This window comes from Chiloscyllium punctatum, chromosome 44, assembly GCF_047496795.1.
Source record: "Chiloscyllium punctatum isolate Juve2018m chromosome 44, sChiPun1.3, whole genome shotgun sequence".
Lineage (NCBI taxonomy): Eukaryota > Metazoa > Chordata > Chondrichthyes > Orectolobiformes > Hemiscylliidae > Chiloscyllium > Chiloscyllium punctatum.
Window position 1 is genome coordinate 50,627,119 of NC_092782.1, and position 23,696 is coordinate 50,650,814.

The window sequence follows — 23,696 nt, forward strand, 5'->3', positions numbered from 1 at the left end:
CTGTTGCGAATTAGACTTTTTACTTCCTTTTCCCATCTTGACTTCCTTTAATGGTGCACATTTATATGGAAGCATAAAATACTCAATGCAATTTTCAGTATGGTACAAAACTGGAAATTGTTGAATTCAATGGAAACTTTTCAAAACAGAAGGAATTTGTGCAGTCCATCAAGCCTGTTTATTGGAAAGCAGTTATGTCTATCCCGCCAACCTCTTTTATTAATTGTCCATAACCTCATAAATTCCTCATTCCTTTTGAACTCCCTTTTAAATTCCTTGTGGAATTAGCTTCCGGCAACTTATCAAACAGAGCATTCCAGATGCCAACAACACTGCAAGTGAAAAACACTCTCTTCATTTCCTCTCTTGCTCTTCTGCTGATGATTTTGAATTTACGACTTCTGGTGATCAATCCACTTGCCAGAATGAATAGATTTTCTTCATCTACTCTGTCAAAAGCTCTCATAGTTTGAGGGTGGGTTGGAAGGTTAATCAGAGTTTAACTTCCATTTGCGGAGGGACTGGACTATATTTATGACCTTTGGCTTCACAGTGAGCAGAAACCAGCTTGAATAATTAGCTTGTCTTTGGGCTCTGTTGAAGTGTGAAAGCTTTAAGTTTTTACTTAGCTACACTCAGGTTCTTATTAGCTAGAATCAGCCTGAATACTTACACAAAGTCAGAAGTCACATGACACCAGGTTATAGTCCAACAGGTTTATTTAAAATCACAAGCCTTTGGAGCACTGCTCCTTAGTCAGGTGATCTGAATATTTGTAGGTTGTGTAATGTGCTATGAAGCATCACCTAATTGTATATTTTGTCAAACCAGGTGCCTGTCCTGTGTGAACAGTCCCTATCGATGCCATTGGTGCAAATATCGACACATGTGTACACATGACCCACGGACGTGCTCTTTCCAGGAAGGGAGGGTCAACATTTCGGAGGTAAGGGCATTTCCAGTCTTTCTTCCCTCCCGTCACCCATGTAGCTGGCTGAACCAACTCTGCTTTTACAGATCTGAAGTGACAAGCACGTATGAAAGGGGGATCAAGACAAGGACCATTGAGGCTTTCCGATTTGTCCTTTCTCCCCACAGGAAGCAGTCTGAGGTGTGGTCAGTCGATGGTTTTGAGATTAATTCAGTTCTGTGGTCATAATGGGTAATGGAGTTGAGATAGAGATTATTCATGATCTAAATGGATCTTGGAATAGGTTCATGGTGCCAGAAAAGCTGCCTCCTGTTAGAATGTTCCTTACTGTTTGGTTCTGGCTAATTCACAGTTTTGACGATGGAAACTTCACCCATTGTGCAGATGGTTAGGACATTGAGAGTAATGGATGGAAGGCCAGAGCTGGAATAAATAGCATTGATCTGTCAGTTGCATGTTGCATTTAGATAAAATGTGATAATTTAAGCAGATTATGTAGACTGATGTTTCAGAACTCTACCAAGGAGGCATTGTCAAAAACCTTCGGGCTGAAATATTAAATTGTGATCTGAACTGAGTAAAAGAAGACAAGAATCTGTGAACACTAGAGATCTGAATCTAAGAAAGTGCTGGAAAAATTCAGCAGATCCGGCAGCATTTTATAAAGAGAGAAGCAGCCAATGCTTTGTGTCCAGTGGTGTATCATCAGAACTGCCTGGTCAGTAGCTCCTGATGCAGGGCCCACTGGACTTGGAATGTTGGCTCGGCTTTACCCTTTGCGTATGCTGTTGGACTTGTTGAGTTTATTTAGCTCTTCCTGTTGTAGTTTCCGAATTGTATGTTCTGTTGATTCACTTGGAGATTTTATTCACAGATTGAGGGCATCATTAGCTAGGCCAGCATTTATTGCCCATCCCTAATGGCCCAGAGGGCAGTTAATGGTCACCACGTTGCTATTGGTCTGGAGTCACACGTCAGGATGGCAGTTCCCTTCGCTAAAGGACATTAGTGACCCAGATAAGTCTTTTTGACAATCAACAATGAATTTGTGGCCAGCATTGGACTTTTCATTCCAGATTTTTATTGAATTCAAATTCACCATCTTCTGTGGTAGAATTCAAACCTGGGTCCTCAGCACATTGCCTGGTCTATAGATTGACAGTCCAGTAATAATATCACTAGGCTGTTGCCTCCAAATCTGATTAAGGATTCCTATCCCTCTGTTCCCACAGGATTTCAAACAATATCACTACCCCCCTCCAACAGCACCAGAAATTCGATGAAGTCCTTTTTTAAAAAAGTTTTATTGTTATTTATGGGGTTTTGCAATCATTACTGGGTGTAAATGTTCCTTCAGAATTGTCATGGAGGAATTCTTTTCTTCTTTGTTCATCACCTTTCTTCAAAGCTCTGAAGCAAAGCAGGATATACAGAGCATTGTATTCTCGGCCAGTACACCTCTCTGGTGGGTCTGTTTTGTGATTGACTGTGTGCTGTGTGACAATAAAAATATATCGGCAAGTAAGTTTTGCTCCTTTATTTAGCATCTTGATTGTAATCACAATGGTGTTTGGCTGTGAATGTGGCTCAGTGAGCAGTGTTAAGGTTCCCCTCACCCAGCCTCACTCCTTTCTCATTGTCCCATCATAAAGAGGCTGGAAGCAAATCCAGAAATGTCTTTTGAACTAAAGGACAATGACACAGATTTTGCTCTCAGAGGCAAGTCTCCGGCTTTTACCGTTCACCTTGTTGACAACTGAAGGCCGGCTTGTCAGTGGAGATTTCTACTAATTTGTGTCCTGTTCAGCAATTGGCTTCTACCACAGGGTATACAATGGAGTAGAGGAGGTGATTTGCAGTTGAAGTTGATATAAACTCATCTGTGATTTTTAAAAAATCAACCTATTGTTCTAATTAACCTGTTCAGAGACATTATTACACACTTCTGGAGCAGATGTGGGACTTAGCTGTGGCCCTCCCAGTCCAGAGTTAGTGACACTGCCAACACGGCACACGAGGGCCCAAAATTCCCCATCGATTTCTCTCTATTTACCCTATTGACTATTTTAAAGATTCTCAGCACCTTGCTGAGATCGCCACTCAATGTTCAACATTCAGGGGAGTGACCAAGCTTATGTAACCCCTTTCCTACAGTTTAACCCTCTTGGCCAGGTATTGTTCTGGAGAAACCTCACTGGACCCATCCCAAGGCTGGTGTGCATCCTTCATGAGGCACGCCACTCAGAAGTGCAGTTGTTTTTTGCAGCTGTACAGAAACTGTGAGAAATGTAAAAATTGTAACGTTTTGTTTGGTTTGTTTTGCAAAGTTTCTGCAGGGACCTGACAGATATGACTAAGAACCCTCGTATGTACTGAGATAATTTTTATGAATAAAGTAGAATTAAAATTTTTTAAAAACTCAGATCTGGGTATACCCAGCACAGCTGCAGCATGACCTCCCCCCTTTATAGCACTGTCTCTATGAGATGTCGTCTAACATTGTTTTAGCCTTTTTGGTTCCTTCACTCGCTTGCATTCATTTCCATCCCAATCGTGGTCACTTTTGTTTTGAGGGAGTTAAGATTATTTGGGGTCTGTAAATATTTTTGCCTTTGCAAGGAAATATGAAAACACGTTTTTGCTTTGAGGATTTGCTGATAGCGGAGGTTTAGAATGTTATCTGACCTTGGGTATGTTTAAACTGCAGCTGTTTGCAACAAGATAGTCTTGGTTTTGAGGTCAAGTTGTGTAGATCCAGACTCTGAGTTGAATCTGAGGGAATCTGCAGGGAAGTTAACTTCCTTGGTGAAATTACCATTGTCCTGCTCCAGTTTAGCAGAACCAAGAATGGAGTCACTGGCAATGAAAGATTAATCGGGGGGGGAAGAAAAACGCTGTGCGTTACTTTGTTATCTACTTCCATTTCTTAGTTATAAACATATTGGAAATGGCAATAAAAGGCTGATTGACAGCCAGATTTCCCCAGATGAAAACTTCCTAGCTTTCTGATTGGCCGGGTGAGAGTTACATTGCCATGTGTTGGGCAACCAATGGCAGGTGCAGGAGGGTGGGTCAGTTGGTTGCTGGGGTTGTGTGAAGAAATCTCCAGGCATATTTCCAACATCAGTTCATAATCTAGGTGTTAGTTTTAACCGGAAACCTCTGATGAGGACATTGTTAGATCTACCCAAAATTAATTGCGACTAGCTAGAAGATTGGGAATGCTGCCACATGTTTGTTTTTAATTTGTTGACGGGACGTGCATGTCATTGTCTAACTCAGCATTTATTGCCAAACACTAATTGCCCAGAGAGTAGTTTAAAGTCAACCCCATTGCTGTGGGTCTGGAGTCACATGTAGGCCAGATGAGATAAGGAGGCAGATTTTCTTCTCTGAAGGATGTGAGTGAACCAGATGTACTTTCACGATAATTAACAGAGGTTACATGGTCACCATTAGATTAGCTTTTATTTTACTTACAGACTTTTTAAAAACTATTTTAATAATTGTCATCACATTGATTTGAGATTTGCATTGAATTGAAATTTCACTGTCTGCCATGGTGGGATTCAAACCCAGAACATTAGCTTGGGGTTCTGGATTATTAATGTAGTGATAATACCGCTGCTCCCCACTCTACCTCTCTCAATGGTGGAGGGGTTTTCCATTCGAATGCCAGCACATACTGAGCTCTTGACATCCCACCCTCCACAGGTATGCAAATGTTTCCACATCAACTATTTATTCATTCTCCGGTTAAAAGTTACAACTGAATCCGCTTCATTCTTTCAGGCAGCAGAACAACTGAGTGCAGCCCTCTCGTTTGTTAGCCAACTACCTGAAATTTACATCACCTGGTTACTGATCCTCCTGCCTGTGCCTGCCTGCCCTTAGTCAGTGTCAAAGTCTTCTCATTTTCTTGACATTTAGACTTTCAATGTTATTTCAGTGCACTCCTGTCTGGTCCCCCCTTTTCTATCCCATGCACTTGAAGTCATCCAAAGCTCTGCGACCCGTATCTAAACTCACAGAATCGCAGAGGTATGGTGCTGAAGGTGGCCATTTGGTCGATTGTATGACAATGGCTCTCTGAACATCTTAACTTAGAGCCATTCTCTTGCATTTCCCCCCCCCGCCCCAACCCATTTCATTTCTATTTAACTCACCATCTAATGCCCTGTGGAATGCCTTGATTGAACCTGCCTCCACCACAATGGCAAGCAGATTGTCTATATCCTGACTGCTCACTATGTTAACTTTTTTCTCACCAAGAGCTATTGAGCTGAAGCCCTGCCCTATGGCTGGCTGCAGTGACCTACATTAACTCCCAAACTATACCTTGATTTTAAAACTCCCGTCCTTGTTTCCCAATCCATCTGGGGCCATGTCATAGAATCCCTTCGGTTGGAAAGAGGCTGTTTGACCCATCGAGTCTGCACAGGGGAATCTAGCATGGCCAATCCACCTAACATGCACATCTTTGGACTGTGTGAGGAAATCGGCACAAAAACAGGCAGGACGTGCAGACTCCACACAGACAGTTGCCTGAGACTGGACTTGAACCTGGGTGCCTGGCATTGTGGGGGATCGGTACTAACCATTGAGCTTCTGTGCCACCTCTTTGTGATCTCTTCCGGCCTCACACCTCTCCAAGCTGACTGTGTTCCCTAATTTTGACCTTTAGTGTATCCCTGATTTAAACCAGTTCCACCATGGTCACTATTTAAACCAGTTCCACCATTGTCACCCCCTCCCCATCCTCCCTACACATCTCCACCTCAATTTAGTGCTTGAAGCCCCTTCCTTAAACCTGCTTCTTTGACTAAGCCTTTGGTAATCAGACCTCATATCTTTTTACATAGCACGGTGCTATATTTTGTTCTGTACTGCTCCAGTGAAGTCCCTTGAGCCATTTTATTACATTAAAGGTGCAATATAAGTATTTCTTGTTGATTCCATATTTATTAAGAGACTTGGAAATGAAACAAGAGACTGATCAGTTCGCGAGGTCACTGTTCTGGATGTTGACTCTGGGAATCTTTGCCCTTTGAGCCACTGGCATAAATAAATAAAAAATAAACAGGAAATGTGGACTTCCTATGATAGGGCAATGACTGGATGGAGACAGATTTGCAGAGTTTAGTTTCAGAGATGACAAGAATCTGTGTTTGGAAATGGTATGTTTGTGTTAAAGGAAAATTATATATTTTTTTCTTGGCAGCAACAGGGACGTGATAAAAGTGCTTTGCTTGTGCATAGTCACTTGGACATCTCACGTACTGTCTCCTTATTGCTGGAGAGTTATTTGTATTTGGTGGAAAAGACTTGAAGGATTTTGCCAACAGGATTCAGGAAGCCATCTTAGTCTCAAAACACACCAACAACTCCCACGCTTCTTGGCCATCAGACTACGGATAGGGAACTGAGCCTAACAGGACAGGATGAGTCCAGGTCTGATCTTGCTTCCAGTCCGATCTCAGCCAGGATTTTCATTGTTCCACATTCTCGGGAATCATTGGTGAGGCCAGCATTTATTGCCAATTCCCAGAAGCCCTTGAAACCACGTTGCTGGGCTTTCTTCCTGATCTGTGCAGTAAAAAGGTTTCCACGGTGCTGTTAGGGAGCGAGTTTCTGTAGTTGTGACTCAGCAATGATGAAGCAATTGCCAAAATATTTTCAAGGCAGGATGGTATTGGTAGTGTTCGCATCTAACCCCTAACCTTGGTCTTCTCGGTAGTGAGGGGCACACTGTTAAGGAATATCTGGAGTTAAGAGTGAAGAAGTTGTAAAATGTAGAAAAAGAAGGGCTCAAGGCTAATGCGTCCATTGTCAAACAATGGGAGTAACATTACACATGAATATTATGTATTTTGGCCAGGTTATGCACATAAACATCCATGCGAGTGGGAAGTTAGACAGCCACCTCCTATGAGAACAGTCCTCATCAGATCCCTGCCTATTGTTCAGAATTCAAAACTGCAACTATAATGCTGACGCAGTAAGATTACTAATTCCAACTAAATAATCTCACAACATGACCAAACTACTTCTGTCGTTCATAAAAATGCACACCGAAAGGTGAGAGATTTTGTTTAGAAACACAAATGAACGTTGGTGATTTTAGCAGATGACAGCGCCGTGTGTCCAAGTCAGGATAGTGTGTGACTTGAAGGGGAACTTGGAGGTGGTAGTGTTCCTCCCATGCCTGTCGCCATTCACCTTCAAGATGCTGGAAGCCGTAGGTTTGGTAGGGGGTGACAATCAAGAGGCAATGGTTTCAGCATCCTCAGGCGAGGTGGAGGTGGAGGTTGCCAAAGTGAGCAGATGGGGTTGGAAACCAAACCAGATCCTTACGCCTAATAAACCACCACTGCAACCAACTATAATGTGCATCTCGGTGCATTCAGTGAAGAAATGGCCAAATTTTCTCTGTGAAGCCACAAGTTTCAATAGCCTTCCAAGGTGACAGAATATTCAGAGAGTTTGCACCCTGAAATGCATTCCTGTTAGTTTCAAGCTATAACAGCATTGCTCAGGACCCCAGTCCATATTTTCGCTGAATAAAGCTACATGTTAAGACCGCAGCCCAGCTGAACCGTTCTGGATGAGGTATCAGCAACAGATTGCATCTATCTTGTGTCCTTAAGATATAAAGACACAGGGAAGGCAAACTTTAAACATTTGCCATCTAAGATGAGGGCAGCTTCTCTCAGCCTGAGCAGAAATAAAGTCTATAATCAATTGCTTCTACAATGACTGCTTTGCTTGAGCTGGAGTGATTGACAAACCTAATTAATACACATGGGTTTTGTATCCGAACTGGAGACAGTAATAAGGTTATTGTTCATTCAAAGATGTTAGTGCAGTCTTTCTATTCAATAGCTTTGGATCTTCTTTCTGCTGTTTTGGGAATCTGCCCATACTTGAGCAGAGATTGGAATATGAAGCAAGTTAAATTAAACTGCAGACTGGCAGCAGGTACCATAATGTGTATCAATCATTTTCCCTGAAAGTGTTTAGTTATCCCAGGGCCCAATAAAAGCCTATGTTCTGTTGTTAAGTATATCGAGAATGTTAGAAGTAGTTTGTCATGTTGTTTTTAAGTGAGATTATTGAGTTAGAATTAGGAATCTTCCTGTGCCAGCATTATAGTTGCAATTTTGAATTCTGAACAATAGGCACAATGGTCTGACAAGGATTTTTCTCATAGCCAGTAGCTATCTTACTTCCTAGTTGGTTCCCCTCAGTGGAGTCCAAACCTGGGGTTTGGGTGCACAATCCATGCAGTGGGGAAAGACCACCATCCAAGGTCTTTCTGCCGATGTATAACGAGAGTCTGTTCAGTTGGCAGACTCCACTTGTTGCCTTGATGTATGTAAATAGTGACCTGCAAGAATAAGAAATGTCTTTGGTTTTCGTAGCTGCAGGGAATGTCACATTCCAACTTCTAATTTTTTTTGATATGCAAAGATAGCACAGAACTTTATTAGTACCTGCAGATAAAAATCTTTTAAAGAATTAAAGTATATTTTTGCAATCAAAAAGGCTATGCATTTTCATCAATCGTGTTAGGCCAGTGCAAATACTCAGGTTGGATTTGATGTCTGGTCTAATCAGAGCTTGTGAAATGTCAAATGAGCATTCCTGCAAATGGAGTACAGGAATAGAAACAGGCCATTCGGCTCCTCAAGCCTGTTTTCCCACATAGCTGATTAGAATTGGAACGGAACAGTCCATGTTTCCACTGCTCTTTGGAATTAAAAATGAAGTCACATGTCACCAGGTCATAGTCCAACAGGTTTATTTGAAATCACAAGTTTTGGGAGCGCTGGTCCTTCATCAGATTAGATTTCCAGTAGTGTGGAAACTGGCCCTTCGGCCCAATCAGTCCACACCGACCCTCTGAAGAGTAACCCACCCAGACCCATTTCCGTCTGACTAATGCACTTAACACTATGGGCAATTTAGCATGGCCAATTCACCTGGCCTGCACATCTTTGGACTGTGGGAGGAAACTGGAGCACCCGGAGGAAATCCACGCAGACACGGGGAGAACATGCAAACTCCACACAGACAGTCACCCGAGGCTGGGATCAAACCTGGGACTCTGGTGCTGTGAGGCAGCAGTGCTAACCACTGAGCCACCACGCTGCCCTGTCAGGTGAACGTCACCTGACAAAGGAGCAATGCTCTGAAAGCTAGTGATTTCAAATAAACCTTTTAGACTCTCACCTTGTGTCGTGTAACTTCTGACTTTGTCTGCACCGGTCCAGCACTGGCACCTCCCCATCAAGATTAAAATTTGACAGTGGAAATCAGGGGAAAGGCTAACACCACTTGAGTTGGTGTGTGACCTCAGTGTTGAGCTGAAAAATCCTTTACAAATTATCTGTCAAATTTGTAATGTGACTTTCAGATTGTTGTACAAACACAGCTGGTGGGGAAATGCCCTTCAAGGAACTTTCCTGATCTGGTATGTAACTCCAATCCCACAGCTCCTGACTGACTCTCGAAAGCAGCACAGTTAATTATAAATAGAATCACTCCAAAGTGGCCTCATACCACTTTGTCAGGGCAGCTGAGGATGGGTAGAACGTGTATGTTTGCTGGCTTGTGTTTTGTTTAAATTCTTGTGATAGCCAAGGCCAGTGAGGCTTCCAGTAAATCCAGAAATAGTTGTATTTGGCAAACATCTGTGTAATCTGTGACATCCCTTTGTTGATTAAGAAACAGAATGTATTCATTCATTAACCAAGATTCCTTGTGAGCTGCTCACTGTCTTATCGTGCACTGTTAATGCTCAGAAAACCTGAGTCTGAGGAGTGAACCGATCAGATATGAAAAGCCTTGAAATGTCATACTTTGTTTTGCACAGTTTTCTTCTGTAGTCCCACTCTAACAGCAGGACATGCTTCTCTCTCTCTGAGATTTGCCTTTCTTGCACTCTTCTGTTGGTCTTTGACCCGAACAGATGCGTGATAATAACATTTAAAACTTTGGCTCAGCCTTAAATCTAAACAAAAGAGAACTGGGAGGTCTGTGGCCTCCTTACATTTCCTTTGCAATCACTTCTAACACTTCAAGCTGTGTATTTTGTGATAAATGTGAGCGCGGCGGGTGTGTCAGGCCAGGAATCACTGCCTATTTGCCGTGCCTGTGAAATTGGCCCTGCACCATAAGTTCCAGAGGCAACCCATTATTATTATTATTTAAGTTCACCTGTCACTTTGGGCTGAGATCCTGAATGTGATACAAAGGAAGTTCAATATTATCAGAGGAGCTGTCCTTTGGCGTTGACAGGCCTTGCCTCAGCTGTTAGTTGGATGTTAAAGATCTTAGGGCATCATTTGAGAAAGGAGGATTTTCCCTGATATCCTGACCAATGTTTACCCTCACAACCAATTCAAATGATCTGATCTCTTAATGCATTGCTGTTTGTTGGTACAAATTATCACCCACTTACAAAAGTCATTGCCTACAATGATTCTTTGGAATATCCCAAAGTCACGAATGGATCAATACCCCAAAAAAATTTTTTTAACCAACCAATAATGCTTTTATTTATGACTTGGAAGTCATTGCACCGACTTATTAGATGTCAGGACAAGTGCATTTGCTGAGTAGATGTCACTTTTACCAATCATGTTCCAATGGTGATACAGAACAGAGTTAAAAATCATACAACAACAGGTTACAGTCCACCAGATTTATTTGAAAGTACTCGCTTTCAGAGTGCTGCTTCTTCATCAGGTAACAAATGGGGTAGATTCATAAGACCCAGAATTTTGAAACAAAAGATTACAGTGTCATGCAATTAAAATGATATAATGGACAAGCCTAGATTACTGTTAAGTCTTTCATCTTTTTGAATGGGTTACAAGTTTCGTTTCATTACTATGTAAATCCCAGAACTTCTTTTAAGACACATTCTTGAGATAATTTCAGGTTTTATGAAAAAAGTGACTTCTCAACTCAGACTGTGTATTAAAGGTGTGAGGTCAGAGTCAGTCTGTATCCCAATCTTCTGTCAGACTGGTTCTATTTTCAAAGTAGGAATTCATAAGATGTTATATAGACTGACTGCCTGCATTGACTGCCTGCAGGTTGTGTGCTTTTTTGAGCAAAAATAAAATGTTTCTGCAAATACAATTCTGCAAATAAAAATTCATCCCATAGATTTGTGTGTGTGAAGCAAACACACAGTCTCTCATGAGCACTCACACACAACACTCACTCTCTCTGTCTCCCTCACATGCGCGCGCACATACACACATACATATAAATGTCAATGGGGTGAATTTGGATTTGCAAAATTGTATTTGCAGATACATTCTATTTTTGCTCAAAAAGCACACAACCTGCAGGCAGTCAAGGCAGGCAGTCAGTCCATATAATATTTTATAAATTCCTACTTTGGAAATAGAACCTGTAGGACTCAAGATTGGGATACAGACAGACTCTAACCTCACATCTTTAATACATTGTCTGAGTTGAGATGTCACCTATTTTTATAAAACCTTGTTATCTCAAGAATGTGACTTAAAAGAAGGTCAGGGATTTACATATTAATGAACTGAAACCTGCAACCCATTCAAAAAGGTGAAAGACTTAACAGTAATCTAGTTTTGTCCAATATATAGTTTTAATTGCATGACACTGTGATCTTTTGCTATAAATTCTATGTCTTATGATCCTACCCCACTAGTTACCTGATGAAGGAGCAATGCTGTGAAAGCTGGTGCTTCCAAATAAACCTGGTGGACTGAAAACTGGTGTTGTGTGATATTTAATTTTGTCCACCCCAGTCCAACACCAACACTTCCACGTTATGGCTACCATCGATACCACCAACCACCGCCTCAAAGTGGAGGGAATCTCCATTCTGTGTCTTATGATCCTGCCCGAGCTACCTGATGAAGGAGCAGCACTCTGAAAGCTAGTGCTTCCAAATAAACCTGTTGGATTGTAACCTGGTGTTGTATGATTTTTAACTGTGTCCATCCCAGTCCAATGTTGGCACCACCACCTCATGGCTACCATCGACACCACCAACCAGTGGCTCAAAGTGGAGATGATCTCCGAGAAGATCACGCTTATCGACACAGGCACCAAGTTTCTGCAGAAATACAAGAAAGCAGGAAAGATCCCAAAAGGATTACGGATCATCAACCCACTCAAGGCAACTTACAACACAGACTACGCTGAGTTTGTGGTCACACCTCTGATTAAACTTAAAATATAAGCCATAGCTATTAATTTAACCTGGGGCTGTGTTTGTAGAGGAATAAGATGGTGTTATTTTCTGGGTCTGTAGATTGTGAAGGAGCAAAAATGGCCTTTGCAGTGATATGTACTTCTTGTCAGATGTGGGAGTTTAAAGAGAGTTTAAGGGTTACTGCGGATTATATCTGCCATAAATGCTGTTGGATGCGAATCTTATCAGATCGAGTGGATCGGTTGGAGAGACAGATAGAAGCGATGAGGAATTTGCAATAGCAACAGTATGTGATGGATGGCAGTTATAGGAAGGGGGAAAAGTCTCAGATACACTCACATAGATGGGTTAACTCCAGGAAGGGTGAGAGAGGTCGGCACCTAGGGCAGGAGTCTTTTGTGGATATACCCATTTCAAACAGGTATGCTGTTTTGGAAAATGTAGAGGGTGATGGATTCTCAGGGGAATGTAGCACGAACAGCCAAGTTTCTGATATTGAGACTAGCTCTAATGCAATGAGGGGTACGTCGGCTTCCAAGAGATCGATTGTGTTAAGGGATTCTGTAGTCTGAGGTACAGATAGACGTTTCTATGGCCAGCAGAGAAAAAGCAGAATGGTGTGTTGTTTCCCTGGTGCCAGGATCAAGGATGTCTCAGAGAGGGTGCAGAATGTTCTCACGGGGAAGAGGGACCAGCAAGAGGTCAGTGTCCACATTGGAACCAATGACATTGGAAGGGAAAAGGTTGAGACTCTGAAGGGAGATTACAGAGAGTTAGGCAGAAATTTAAAAAGGAGGCCCTAAAGGGTAGTAATATCTGGATTACTCCCAGTGCTATGAGATAGTGAGGCCAGGAATAGGAGGATAGAGCAGATGAATACATGGCTGAGGAGCTGGTGTAAGGGAGAAGGATTCACATTTTTGGATCATTGGAATCTCTTTTGGGGTAGAAGTGACCTGTACAAGAAGGATAGATTGCACCTAAATTGGAAGGGAACTAATATACTGGCAGGGAAATTTGCTAGAACTGCTTGGGAGGATTTAAACTAGTAAGGTGGGGGGGTGGGACCCAGGGAGATAGTGAGGAAAGAGATCGATCTGAGACGGGTACAGCTGAGAACAGAAGTGAGTCAAACAGTCAGGGCAGGCAGGGACAAGGTAGGACTAATAAATTAAACTGTATTTATTTCAATGCAAGGGGCCTAACAGGGAAGGCAGATGAACTCAGGGCATGGATAGGAACATGGGACTGGGATATCATAGCAATTACGGAAACATGGCTCAGGGATGGACAGGACTGGCAGCTTAATGTTCCAGGATACAAATGCTACAGGAAGGATGGAAAGGGAGGCAAGAGAGGAGGGGGAGTGGCATTTTTGTTAAGGGATAGCATTACAGCTGTGCTGAGGGAGGATATTCCCGGAAATACATCCAGGGAAATTATTTGTGTGCAACTGAGAAACAAGAAAGGGATGATCACCTTATTGGGATTGTACTATAGACCCCCACAATTGTCAGAGGGAAATTGAGAAACAAACTTGTAAGGAGATCTCAAGAATAATAGGGTGGTTATGGTAGGGGATTTTAACTTTCCAAACATCGATTGGGACTGCCATAGTGTTAAAGGTTTAGATGGAGAGGAATCTCTTAAGTGTGTACAAGACAATTTTCTGATTCAGTATGTGGATGTACTTACTAGAGAAGGTGCAAAACTTGACCTACTCTTGGGAAATAAGGCAGGGCAGGTGACTGAGGTATCAGTGGAGGAGCACTTGGGGCCAGCGATATAATTCTATTTGTTTTAAAATAGTGATGGAAAAGGATAGCCCAGATCTAAAAGTTGAAATTCTAAATTGGAGAAAGGCCAATTTTGACGGTATTAGGCAAGAACTTTCGAAAGCTGATTGGAGGAAGATGTTCGCAGGTAAAGGGACGGCTGGAAAATGGGAAGCCTTCAGAAATGAGATAACAAGAATCCAGAGAAAGTATATTTCTGTCAGGGTGAAAGGGAAGGCTGGTAGGTATAGGGAATGCTGGATGACTAAAGAAATTGAGGGTTTGGTTCAGAAAAAGAAGGAAGCATATGCCAGGTATAGACAGGATAGATCGAGTGAATCCTTAGAAGAGTATAAAGAAAGTAGGAATATAATTAAGAGGGAAATCAGGAGGGCAAAACGGGGACATGAGATAGCTTTGGCAAATAGAATTAAGGAGAATCCAAAGGGTTTTAACGAATATATTAAGGACAAAAGGGTAACGAGGGAGAGAATAGGGCACTTCAAAGATCAGCAAGGCAGCCTTTGTGTGTAGCCACAGAAAATGGGGGAGATACTAAATAAATATTTTGCATCAGTATTTACTGTGGAAAAGGATACAGAAGATATAGACTGTAGGGAAATAGATGGTGACATCTTGCAAAATGTCCAGATTACAGAGGAGGAAGTGCTGGATGTCTTGAAATGGTTAAAAGTGGATAAATCCCCAGGACCTGAACAGGTGTACCCTAGAACTCTGTGGGAAGCTAGAGAAGTGATTGCTGGACCTCTTGCTGAGATATTTGTATCATCGATAGTCACAGGTGAGGTGCCAGAAGACTGGAGGTTGGCAAACGTGATGCCACTGTTTAAGAAGGGCGGTAAAGACAAGCCAGGGAACTATAGACCAGTAAGCCTGACCTCAGTGGTGGGCAAGTTGTTGGAGGGAATCCTGAGGGACAGGATGTACATGTATTTGGAAAGGCAAGGACTGATTCGGGATAGTCAACATGGATTTGTGCATGGGAAATCATGTCTTACAAACTTGATTGAGTTTTTTGAAGAAGTAACAAAGAAGATTGATGAGGGCAGAGCAGTAGATGTGATCTATATGGACTTCAGTAAGGCGTTCGACAAGGTTCCCCATGGGAGACTGATTAGCAAGGTTAGATCTCATGGAATACAGGGAGAACTAGCCATTTGGATACAGAACTGGCTCAAAGGTAGAAGACAGAGGGTGGTGGTGGAGGGTTATTTTTCAGACTGGAGGCATGTGACCAGTGGAGTGCCACTAGGTTTGGTGCTGGGCCCTCTACGTTTTGTCATTTACATAAATGATTTGGATGTGAGTATAAGAGCTACAGTTAGTAAGTTTGCAGATTACACCAAAATTGGAGGTGTAGTGGACAGTGAAGAGGGTTAGCTCAGATTACAACAGGATCTGGACCAGATGGGCCAATGGGCTGAGAAGTGGCAGATGGAGTTTAATTCAGATAAATGCGAGGTGCTGCATTTTGGGAAAGCAAATCTTAGCAGGACTTATACACTTAATGGTAAGATCCTAGGGAGTGTTGCTGAACAAAGAGACCTTGAAGTGCAGGTTCATAGCTCCTTGAAAGTGGAGTTGTAGGTAGATAGGATAGTGAAGAAGGCATTTGGTATGCTTTCCTTTATTGGTCAGAGTATTGAGTACAGGAGTTAGGAGATCATGTTACAGCTGTACAGGACATTGGTTAGGCCACTGTTGGAATATTGCGTGCAATTCAAGTTTCCTTCCTATTGGAAAGATGTTGTGAAACTTGAAAGGGTTCAGAAAAGATTTACAAGGATGTTGCCAGGGTTAAAGGATCTGAGCTATAGGGAGAGGCTGAACAGGCTGATGCTGTTTTCCCTGGAGTGTCGGAGGCTGAGGGGTGACCTTATAGAGGTTTACAAAATTATGAGGGGCATGGATAGGATAAATAGACAAGGTCTTTTCCCTGGGGTCGGGGAGTCCAGAACTAGAGGGCATAGGTTTAGGGTGAGAGGGGAAAGATATAAAAGTGACCTAAGGGGCAACCTTTTCACACAGAGGGTGATATGTGTATAGAATAAGCTGCCAGAGGATGTGGTGGAGGCTGGTACAATTGCAACATTTCAGAGGCATTTGGATGGGTATATGAATAGGAAGGGTTTGGAGGGATATGGGCCGGGTGCTGGCAGGTGGGACTAGATTGGGTTGGGATATCTGGTCAGCATGGACGGGTTGGACCGAAGATTCTGATTCCATGCTGTACATCTCTATGACTTTGTGACCTCTCACAAACTCCTCAATCATCTCGTACACCAACTCTACAGCAAGTGCCAAAACTTTGTAACCAGGATAGAATCCATATTCTCAGCTTGCACTCAACAAATAGCATTGCAGATACGAGACACTGCCAACAGGCAAGGCAACGGAACTAAACCACGTACATGCACACCAAGAACAAGAAACTGGAGAAATTTGGCATCACCACCAGCAGTAGCCAAGCCTCAACCCTTGGCACCACAGTGGAAAAGGTTATCACCATGGGGAAATCGATTGTCAACTTACCACACCCTTCGACTGGAAGCGATTGAAATTCTCAGCCGAGGGCTCAATTTCTGCCCCACCACCAAAACGGACCCCATGGGTCTTGTAACAGACACGGAGTAATTCATCAGATCAATGACACTCTGGGAATTCTTCCAAGTTGTCAGCAGCGATTCCAACAAGACAACCAATGAACCAGAACAGTAATCAGAGAGATCTGTAGTGAAGCGATCAAAGAAGGAGTTAATTTGAACCCCTCCAGTGGGCTGCTGCCCTGGCCTTGACTGATATGTTCAAACCGTCCGGAAATATGTAAATGCCAGATTCATTAGCCGCACCCACAAGGTAGAGCAAAACATCACCCGATCACAATGCAACGCTGTCCATGCTCTCAAGACCAATCGCAACATTGCCATCAAACTAGCAGTTAAAGAGGAGCCATCATCATTCGGAATAGTACAGACTACTGCAAGGAAGTGTACAGACAACTGAACAACCAGGAACACTACAGGCAACTACTGGCCGATCCGACTAAAGAACACACCCGTGAACGAACAAAATTGATCAAGACTTTGGATCCAGTCCTTCAGAGTTCCCTATGTGCCCTCATTCCACATACTTCTCACATAGGCGACTTCTACTGCCTTCTGAAGATACACAAAGCCAACACACCTGGACATCCCATAGTATCAGGCAATGGAACCCTGTATGAAAACCTCTCTGGCTATGTCGAGGGCATCTTGAAACAGGGGAACCCCAGCTTCTGTTGCCACACTACAGATTTCTGACAGAAACTCAGTAGCCACGGACCAGTTGAACCGGGAACATTCCTCGTCACAATGGACTTGGCAGCACTCTAAACAAGCATCCCCCACAATGACGGCATTGCGGCAATAGCCTCAGTACTCAATACAGACAACTGTCAATCTCCGAGCACCAATCTACAATTCATCTGCTTTATCCCTGGCCACAACGTCTTCACCTTTGGCAACCAGTTCATCCTCCAGACACACGGAACAGCCATGGGGTCCAAATTTGCGCCCCAATATGCCAATATTTTCATGCACAAGTTCAAACAAGACTTCTTCTGTACTCAACGTGATACACCAGGTGTATTGATGATATTTTCTTCCTCTTGACCCATGGCGAGGAATCACTGAAATCTCTACACAGTGAAAACAACGGGTTTCATCTCACTATCAGATTATACCATGGATTACTCTCTAATATCAGTCTCATTCTTGGACACATGCATCTCCATCAAGGATGGATACCTCAGTATCTCACTCTACTGTAAACCCAAGGATAACCTCATGATGCTGCACTTCTCTAGCTTCCACCCTAATCATATTAAAATAGCCAGCCCCTACCCACAAGCCCTACGCATATGCAGGATCTGTTCAGATAAGGAGGAACGAGATGGACAAGTGTTGAAGGAGGCCCTCATAAGAACAGGTTATGATGCTCAACTCATCGAACACCAGTTCTGCCATGCCACAGCGAGAAACCTTAATGACCTTCTCAGGAGACAGACATAGGATGCAACCGATAGGGTACACTTCATTGTCCAGTACTCCCTGGGAGCGGAGAAACTATGCCATGTTCTTTGCAGCCTGCAACACATTATCGATGAGGATGAGCACCTTGCCAAGGCCATCCTTATGCCTCCACTTCTCACCTTTAAACAATCGTCAAATCTTAAACAGATCATGGTTCGCAGCAAACTGCCCAGCCTTCAGGATAACACCGTACAACCATGTCATGGCAACCACTGCAAGACGTGTCAGAATGTCGACATGGATGCCACCTTGGATTACACATGGGGAGATCACCCACCATATACACAGCAGGTACTCATGTGACTCGGCCACATTTCATACGTTGCAGGCAAGGATGCCCTGAGGCATGAAACATTGGCGAGACCAAGCAGATGTTACAACAGTGGTTGAATGGACAGTGCACAACAATCAATTAGGTGAAGGTGAGGACTGGAGACCAAAGTCGAAGAGTGTGGTGCTGGAAAAGCACAGCATCCGAGGAGCAAGCGGATCTATGTTTCGAGCATAAGCCCTTCATCAGGAATGCAGCTTCTGGCCCAAGGGGATTAGAGATAAATGGGAGGGGGTGGGGCTGTGGGGAAGGTAGCTGAGAATGTGATAGGTAGATGCTGTTGGGAGTGAAGGTGATAGGTCGGGGAGGAGCGTCGAGCGAATAGGTGGGAAGATGGACAGGAAGGACAGGTGACGAGGGCAGTGCTGAGTGGGGTGGAGGAGAAATGAGGAAACTGGTGAAATGCACTTTGAACCTGTGTGGCTGGAGAGTCCCAAGGTGGAAGATAAGGCGATCTTCCTCAAAGTGTCGGGTGGTTAGGGTTTGGCAGTGGAGGAGGCCAAGGGCCTGCATGTCCTTGACGGAGTGGGAGGGGAAGTTAAAGTGTTCAGGGCAGTGGGGCTGTTTCATGTGAGTGTCCCAGAGATTTTCTCTGACACATTCTGCAAGTTGATGCCTTGACTCCCCAAATGAAACCCTTCGACCCCACCTCTCCAGTTGCAACAAAGACAGCATCCCCCTGGTCCTCACCTCCAACCTCACCAACATCCAGATATATCGCATCATCCTCTGTCATTTCTGCCACCTACAATCAGACCCCACCACCAGGGATATATTTCCTGCCTCATCCCTGTCTGCGTTCCACAGAGACCATTCCCTCTGCGACTCCCTTGTTAGGTCCACACCCCCCACCAAACTACCCTCCACTCCTGGCGCCTTCCCATGCCACCACAAGAAGTGCAAAGCCTGCGCCCACACCTCCCCCCCTTACCCCATCCAAAGTCCCAACAGTTCCTGATGAAGAGCTTATGCCTGAAACATCGATTCTTTTGCTCCTTGGACGCTGCCTGACCTGCTTTGCTTTTCCAGCACTACACTCTCGACCTTGTTCAATATATTGTTTTAATTGCATGACACTGTAATCTTTTGCTATAAATTCTCTGTCTTATGATCCTGCCCCACTAGTTATGTGATGAAGGAGCAGCGCTTTGAAAGCTAGTGCTTCCAAATAAACCTGTTGGACTATAACCTGGTGATTTTTGACTTCCTCCCCAGTCCAACACTGGCACCTCCTCATCATATACAGGTTCAATGCCCTGTCATCAGCTAGTTAGGTACAGACTAGGACCACAATTAACGAGGCGTCAATGGGTTAAGGAATGAAATAACCCCTAACGGACGGGTGGAAATCTGTCTTTCAGATTTAGCTTGAATACCAATACCTAGATAATCTGTAGAACCTTTCTGTCTTCAGAAGGCTGAGGGGTGACCTTACAGAGATTTACAAAATCATCAGGGGCATGGATAGGGTGAATAGCCCAAGTCTTTTCCCTGGGGTGGGGGAGTTCAAAACTAGAGACTATAGGCTTAAGGTGAGAGGGCAAAGATATAAAAGGGACCTAAGGGGCAACATTTTTGCACAGAGTGTGGCACATGTACAGAATGAGCTGCCAGAGGAAGTGGTGGAGGCTGGTACAATTACAACATTTAAAAGACTCCTGGATGGATATATAATAGGAAGGGTTTAAAGGGATATGGACCAAATGCTGGTGCATGGGACTAGATTAGGTTGGGATATCTGGTCAGCATGGACGAGTTGGACCGAAGGGTCTGTTTCTGTGCTGTACATCTCTATGACTCTATGTGTCATATGATGTGGCATTGGAGGGAAGGATCATCCTCCTTGGGATGATATATCAATGCAGTGAGCGAGTCAACACCTTTGGAGTGAAGTGGGGGGGAGGAGGGAAATTGTCAAACGAGAATTCTCCCTTCCCCTGACCCCAGTATTAATAAACAGAAGGAGGAATGGACTTATAACCCCCAAAATACATATGGACTAAGGTTTGGGTGTGTTTTAAAAATCCTAAATCCAACTTAAACTTGCAAGTTCTGGGCCTTGAGCCAGGTGTCCATTGTCCAGGGTTGAGTGCACTCTCTCCACTGTTGGGTATCAAATGTGTTTATATCTGGAATTCTCACTCACCAAGGTTGTCCTGATGAATGAGGACATTGTTTCTGTGCATAGTCATGGGGTATCGCATGGTTTGATGTCCATTCTTCCTGACCCCTGGTTTGACAGAGATGGGACATTGCTAACTAGACATTGGTAGTCAGTGGAAATATTATGGGACATGTCACTTCTGATGCAGATGTAATAGTAGCCAGCTGCGTTTTTTCTGACCAGCTCAGGATAAATGAGAACTTATTTAGGAAGAAAGTAGTGTCAGCACGGTGGCACAGTGGTTAGCACTGCTGCCTCACAGCGCCAGAGACCTGGGTTCAGTTCCTGCCTCAGGCGACTGACTGTGTGGAGTTTGCATGTTCTCCCTGTGTCTGCGTGGGGTTTCCTCCAGATGCTCCGGTTTCCTCCCACAGTCCAAAGATGTGCAGGTCAGGTGAATTGGCCATACTAAATTGCCCGTAGTGTAAGGTTAGGGGTATGGGTGGGTTGTGCTTTGGCAGGTTGGTGTGGACTTGTTGGGCTTAAGGGCCTGTTTCCACACTGTAATGCAATCTAGTGTCTTTACATCACCACTTGTGGACCAGCATGACCCTCAGATATGTTTCTCCCATTAAGGCCCATTATTACCTTAGTATCTCGAGCATCAGTGACTTTATTTTCGGGAGCGGTGAGAGAGAGGCGATCACAGGGGCTGCTGGGAAGGTAAGTTTTCCCTCTTAAAAGGACTTACCTCCATTGTTAGCGGCCTTCATTTTTGGGAGCAGTGAGTGAGAGAGAGAGGACCAGGGGGCTGCTGGGAAGGTAAATCTTCCCTCTTGAAAGGACTTCACTTGAATGTCAGCGGCCTTCATTTGGAGCAGTGGTGGGAGTGGTGAGAGCAAGGAGCTGAGGGGGAGCAGTCGAATTGCGCTCTGGGAAGATGAGTGAACCGATATATTTGGGCAGTGGTTTAACTCGAGACACTACACGTGTAATGCCTCCCACCTGCCCTCCTTCTCTAACTGAAAAAAAGGACTCTGTGGTGTGTTGATAAGGTAAAGTTTTTCTTTTTTTATCATGTGATTGGCAAAAGTTTTTCTTTTCTTTCCTTTTCCATTTACCTACGTTAAGACTAAATTAAGCTTAAGATTAAAAATGGCAAGAGTTCTCAGACCCGTGTTATGCTCCTCTTGTGCAGTGTGGGAACTCAGGGACATGGCTGACGATCCTGGCTCCTTCATGGACAGGAAATGTGTCCAGTTGCAGCTCTTGTTAAACCGCATGATGGATCAGGAGCTGTGTATGGACTCACTTTGGAACATCTGCGATGCTGAGGGGAATCGTGGAGAGCACGTTTAGTGAATTGGTCACACCGCAGTTTAGGATTGCTGAGAGAGAAAGGGAATGGGTGAGCAAAGGGCAGAGAAAGAGCAGGAAGACAGTGTAGGTGACCTCTGTGGTCACCTCCCTCCAAAACAGGTAGACCGTTTTGGATACTGTTGGGGGAGATGGCTCGCCAGGGAGAGACAGCAGTAGTTCATGGCACTGTGGTGGCTGGCTCTGCTGTACAGATGTGCAGGAGAAAGAGTGCAAGGGTTATTGTCATAGGGGATTCAATTGTAAGGGGTGTAGGTCGGAGGTTTTATGGTCGAAAATGAGACTTCCAAATGCTGTTTCGTCCCAGGTGCACTGGTCAGAGATGTCTTATATTGGTTGCAGAACACTCTGAAAGAGGAAAGTGAACAACCAGTTGTCGTGGTCCATGTAGACACCAATGATATAGGTAATAAATGGAATGAGTTCCAGCAGGCAGAATTTAGGGAGTTAGGAGCCAAGTTAAAAAGTATGACCTCAGAGGTAGAAATCTCAGGATTGCTACCAGTGCCACATGCTAGTCAGAGTAGAAATTAAAGTATAGGCAGAATGAATGCATGGCTTGAGAGATGGTGCCGGAGGGAGGGGTTCAGATTTTTGCAACATTGGAACTGGTTCTGGGAGAAGTGGGACTATTACAAATTGGACAGTCTACCCCTGGGCTGGACTGGAACCAATGTCCCTGGTGGTGCTTTTGCTAACGCTGTTGGGAAGGGTTTAAACTAGGGGGGATGGGAAACAACGTGAGGAGGTTAGTGGACAGTAAAGAGGTAGTAACTATAGCCTGTAAGGAACGAGATAATGAAGTCAGTGTGACTAAGGGGAAGAGTATGCAGGAAGTGGAGAATGAATGCAGAGGGCCTGGTGATCTGAGGCGCATTTGTTTTAATGCAAAAAGTGTAGTAGGTAAGGCAGATGAACTTAGGGCTTGGATTAGTACCTGGGAGTATGATGTTATTGCTATTACTGAGACTTGGTTAAGGGAAGGGCAATATTGGCAACTAAATATCCGAGGATATTGATGCTTCAGGCAGGATAGAGAGGGAGGTAAAATGGGCAGAGGAGTTACATTACTGGTCAAAGAGAATATCACAGCTGTGCTGAAGGAGGGCACTATGGAGAATTTGAGCAATGAGGCAATATGGACAAAGCTCAGAAATAGGAAGAGTGTGATAACAATGTTGGGACTGTACTACAGGCATCCCGCCAGCGAGTGTGAGATAGAGGTACAAAAATGTAAACAGATTATGGAAAGATGTAGATTCAGCAAGATGGTGGTGATAGGAAATTTTAATTTTCCAAACATTGACTGGGATTCATTTAATGTTAAAGGTCTAGATGGAGTAGAATTTGTAAGGAGGGCTTTCTAGAGCAGTATGTAAATATTCCAACTCGGGAAGGGCCATACTGGACTTGGTGTTGGGAAATGAGCCCAGCCAGATGGTTGAAGTTTCAGGGGATTACTTTGGGAATAGTGATCACGATTCTGTAAGTTTTAGAATACTCATGGACAAAGATGAGAATGGTCCTAAAGGAAAAGTGTGAGATTGGGAGAATGCCAATTATACCAAAATTCAGCAGAAGCTGGGGAATGTGGATTGAGAGCAGCCGTTTGAAGGTAAATCCACATTCGATATGTGGGTGGCTTTTAAAGAGAGGTTGATTAGAGCACAGGAGAGTTATATTGAAAATGAGGGATAGAAATGGCAAGATTAGGGAACTGTGGATGACAGGTGAAACTGTGAGACTAGCTAAGAGGAAAAAGAAAGCATACATAAGGTCGAGGTGACTGAAGACAGATGAAGCTTTGGAAGAATATTGGAAATGTAGGGCCAATCTGAAACAAGGAATTAAGAGGGCTAAAAGGGGTCTTGA

General features: G+C 43.8%; 1 protein-coding gene across 8 annotated transcripts in view; it reads left to right on the forward strand.

Annotated features, from left to right (window-relative positions):
• plxna4 (plexin A4) overlaps positions 1-23,696 on the forward strand; it is a 632,909-nt gene that overhangs the window by 439,928 nt on the left and 169,285 nt on the right. For all 8 annotated transcript variants that reach the window (XM_072562914.1, XM_072562916.1, XM_072562917.1 and 5 more), the window contains exon 9: positions 832-946. In XM_072562914.1, the coding sequence (XP_072419015.1) occupies positions 832-946 (115 nt within the window). The remainder of the gene's footprint in view (positions 1-831; positions 947-23,696) is intronic.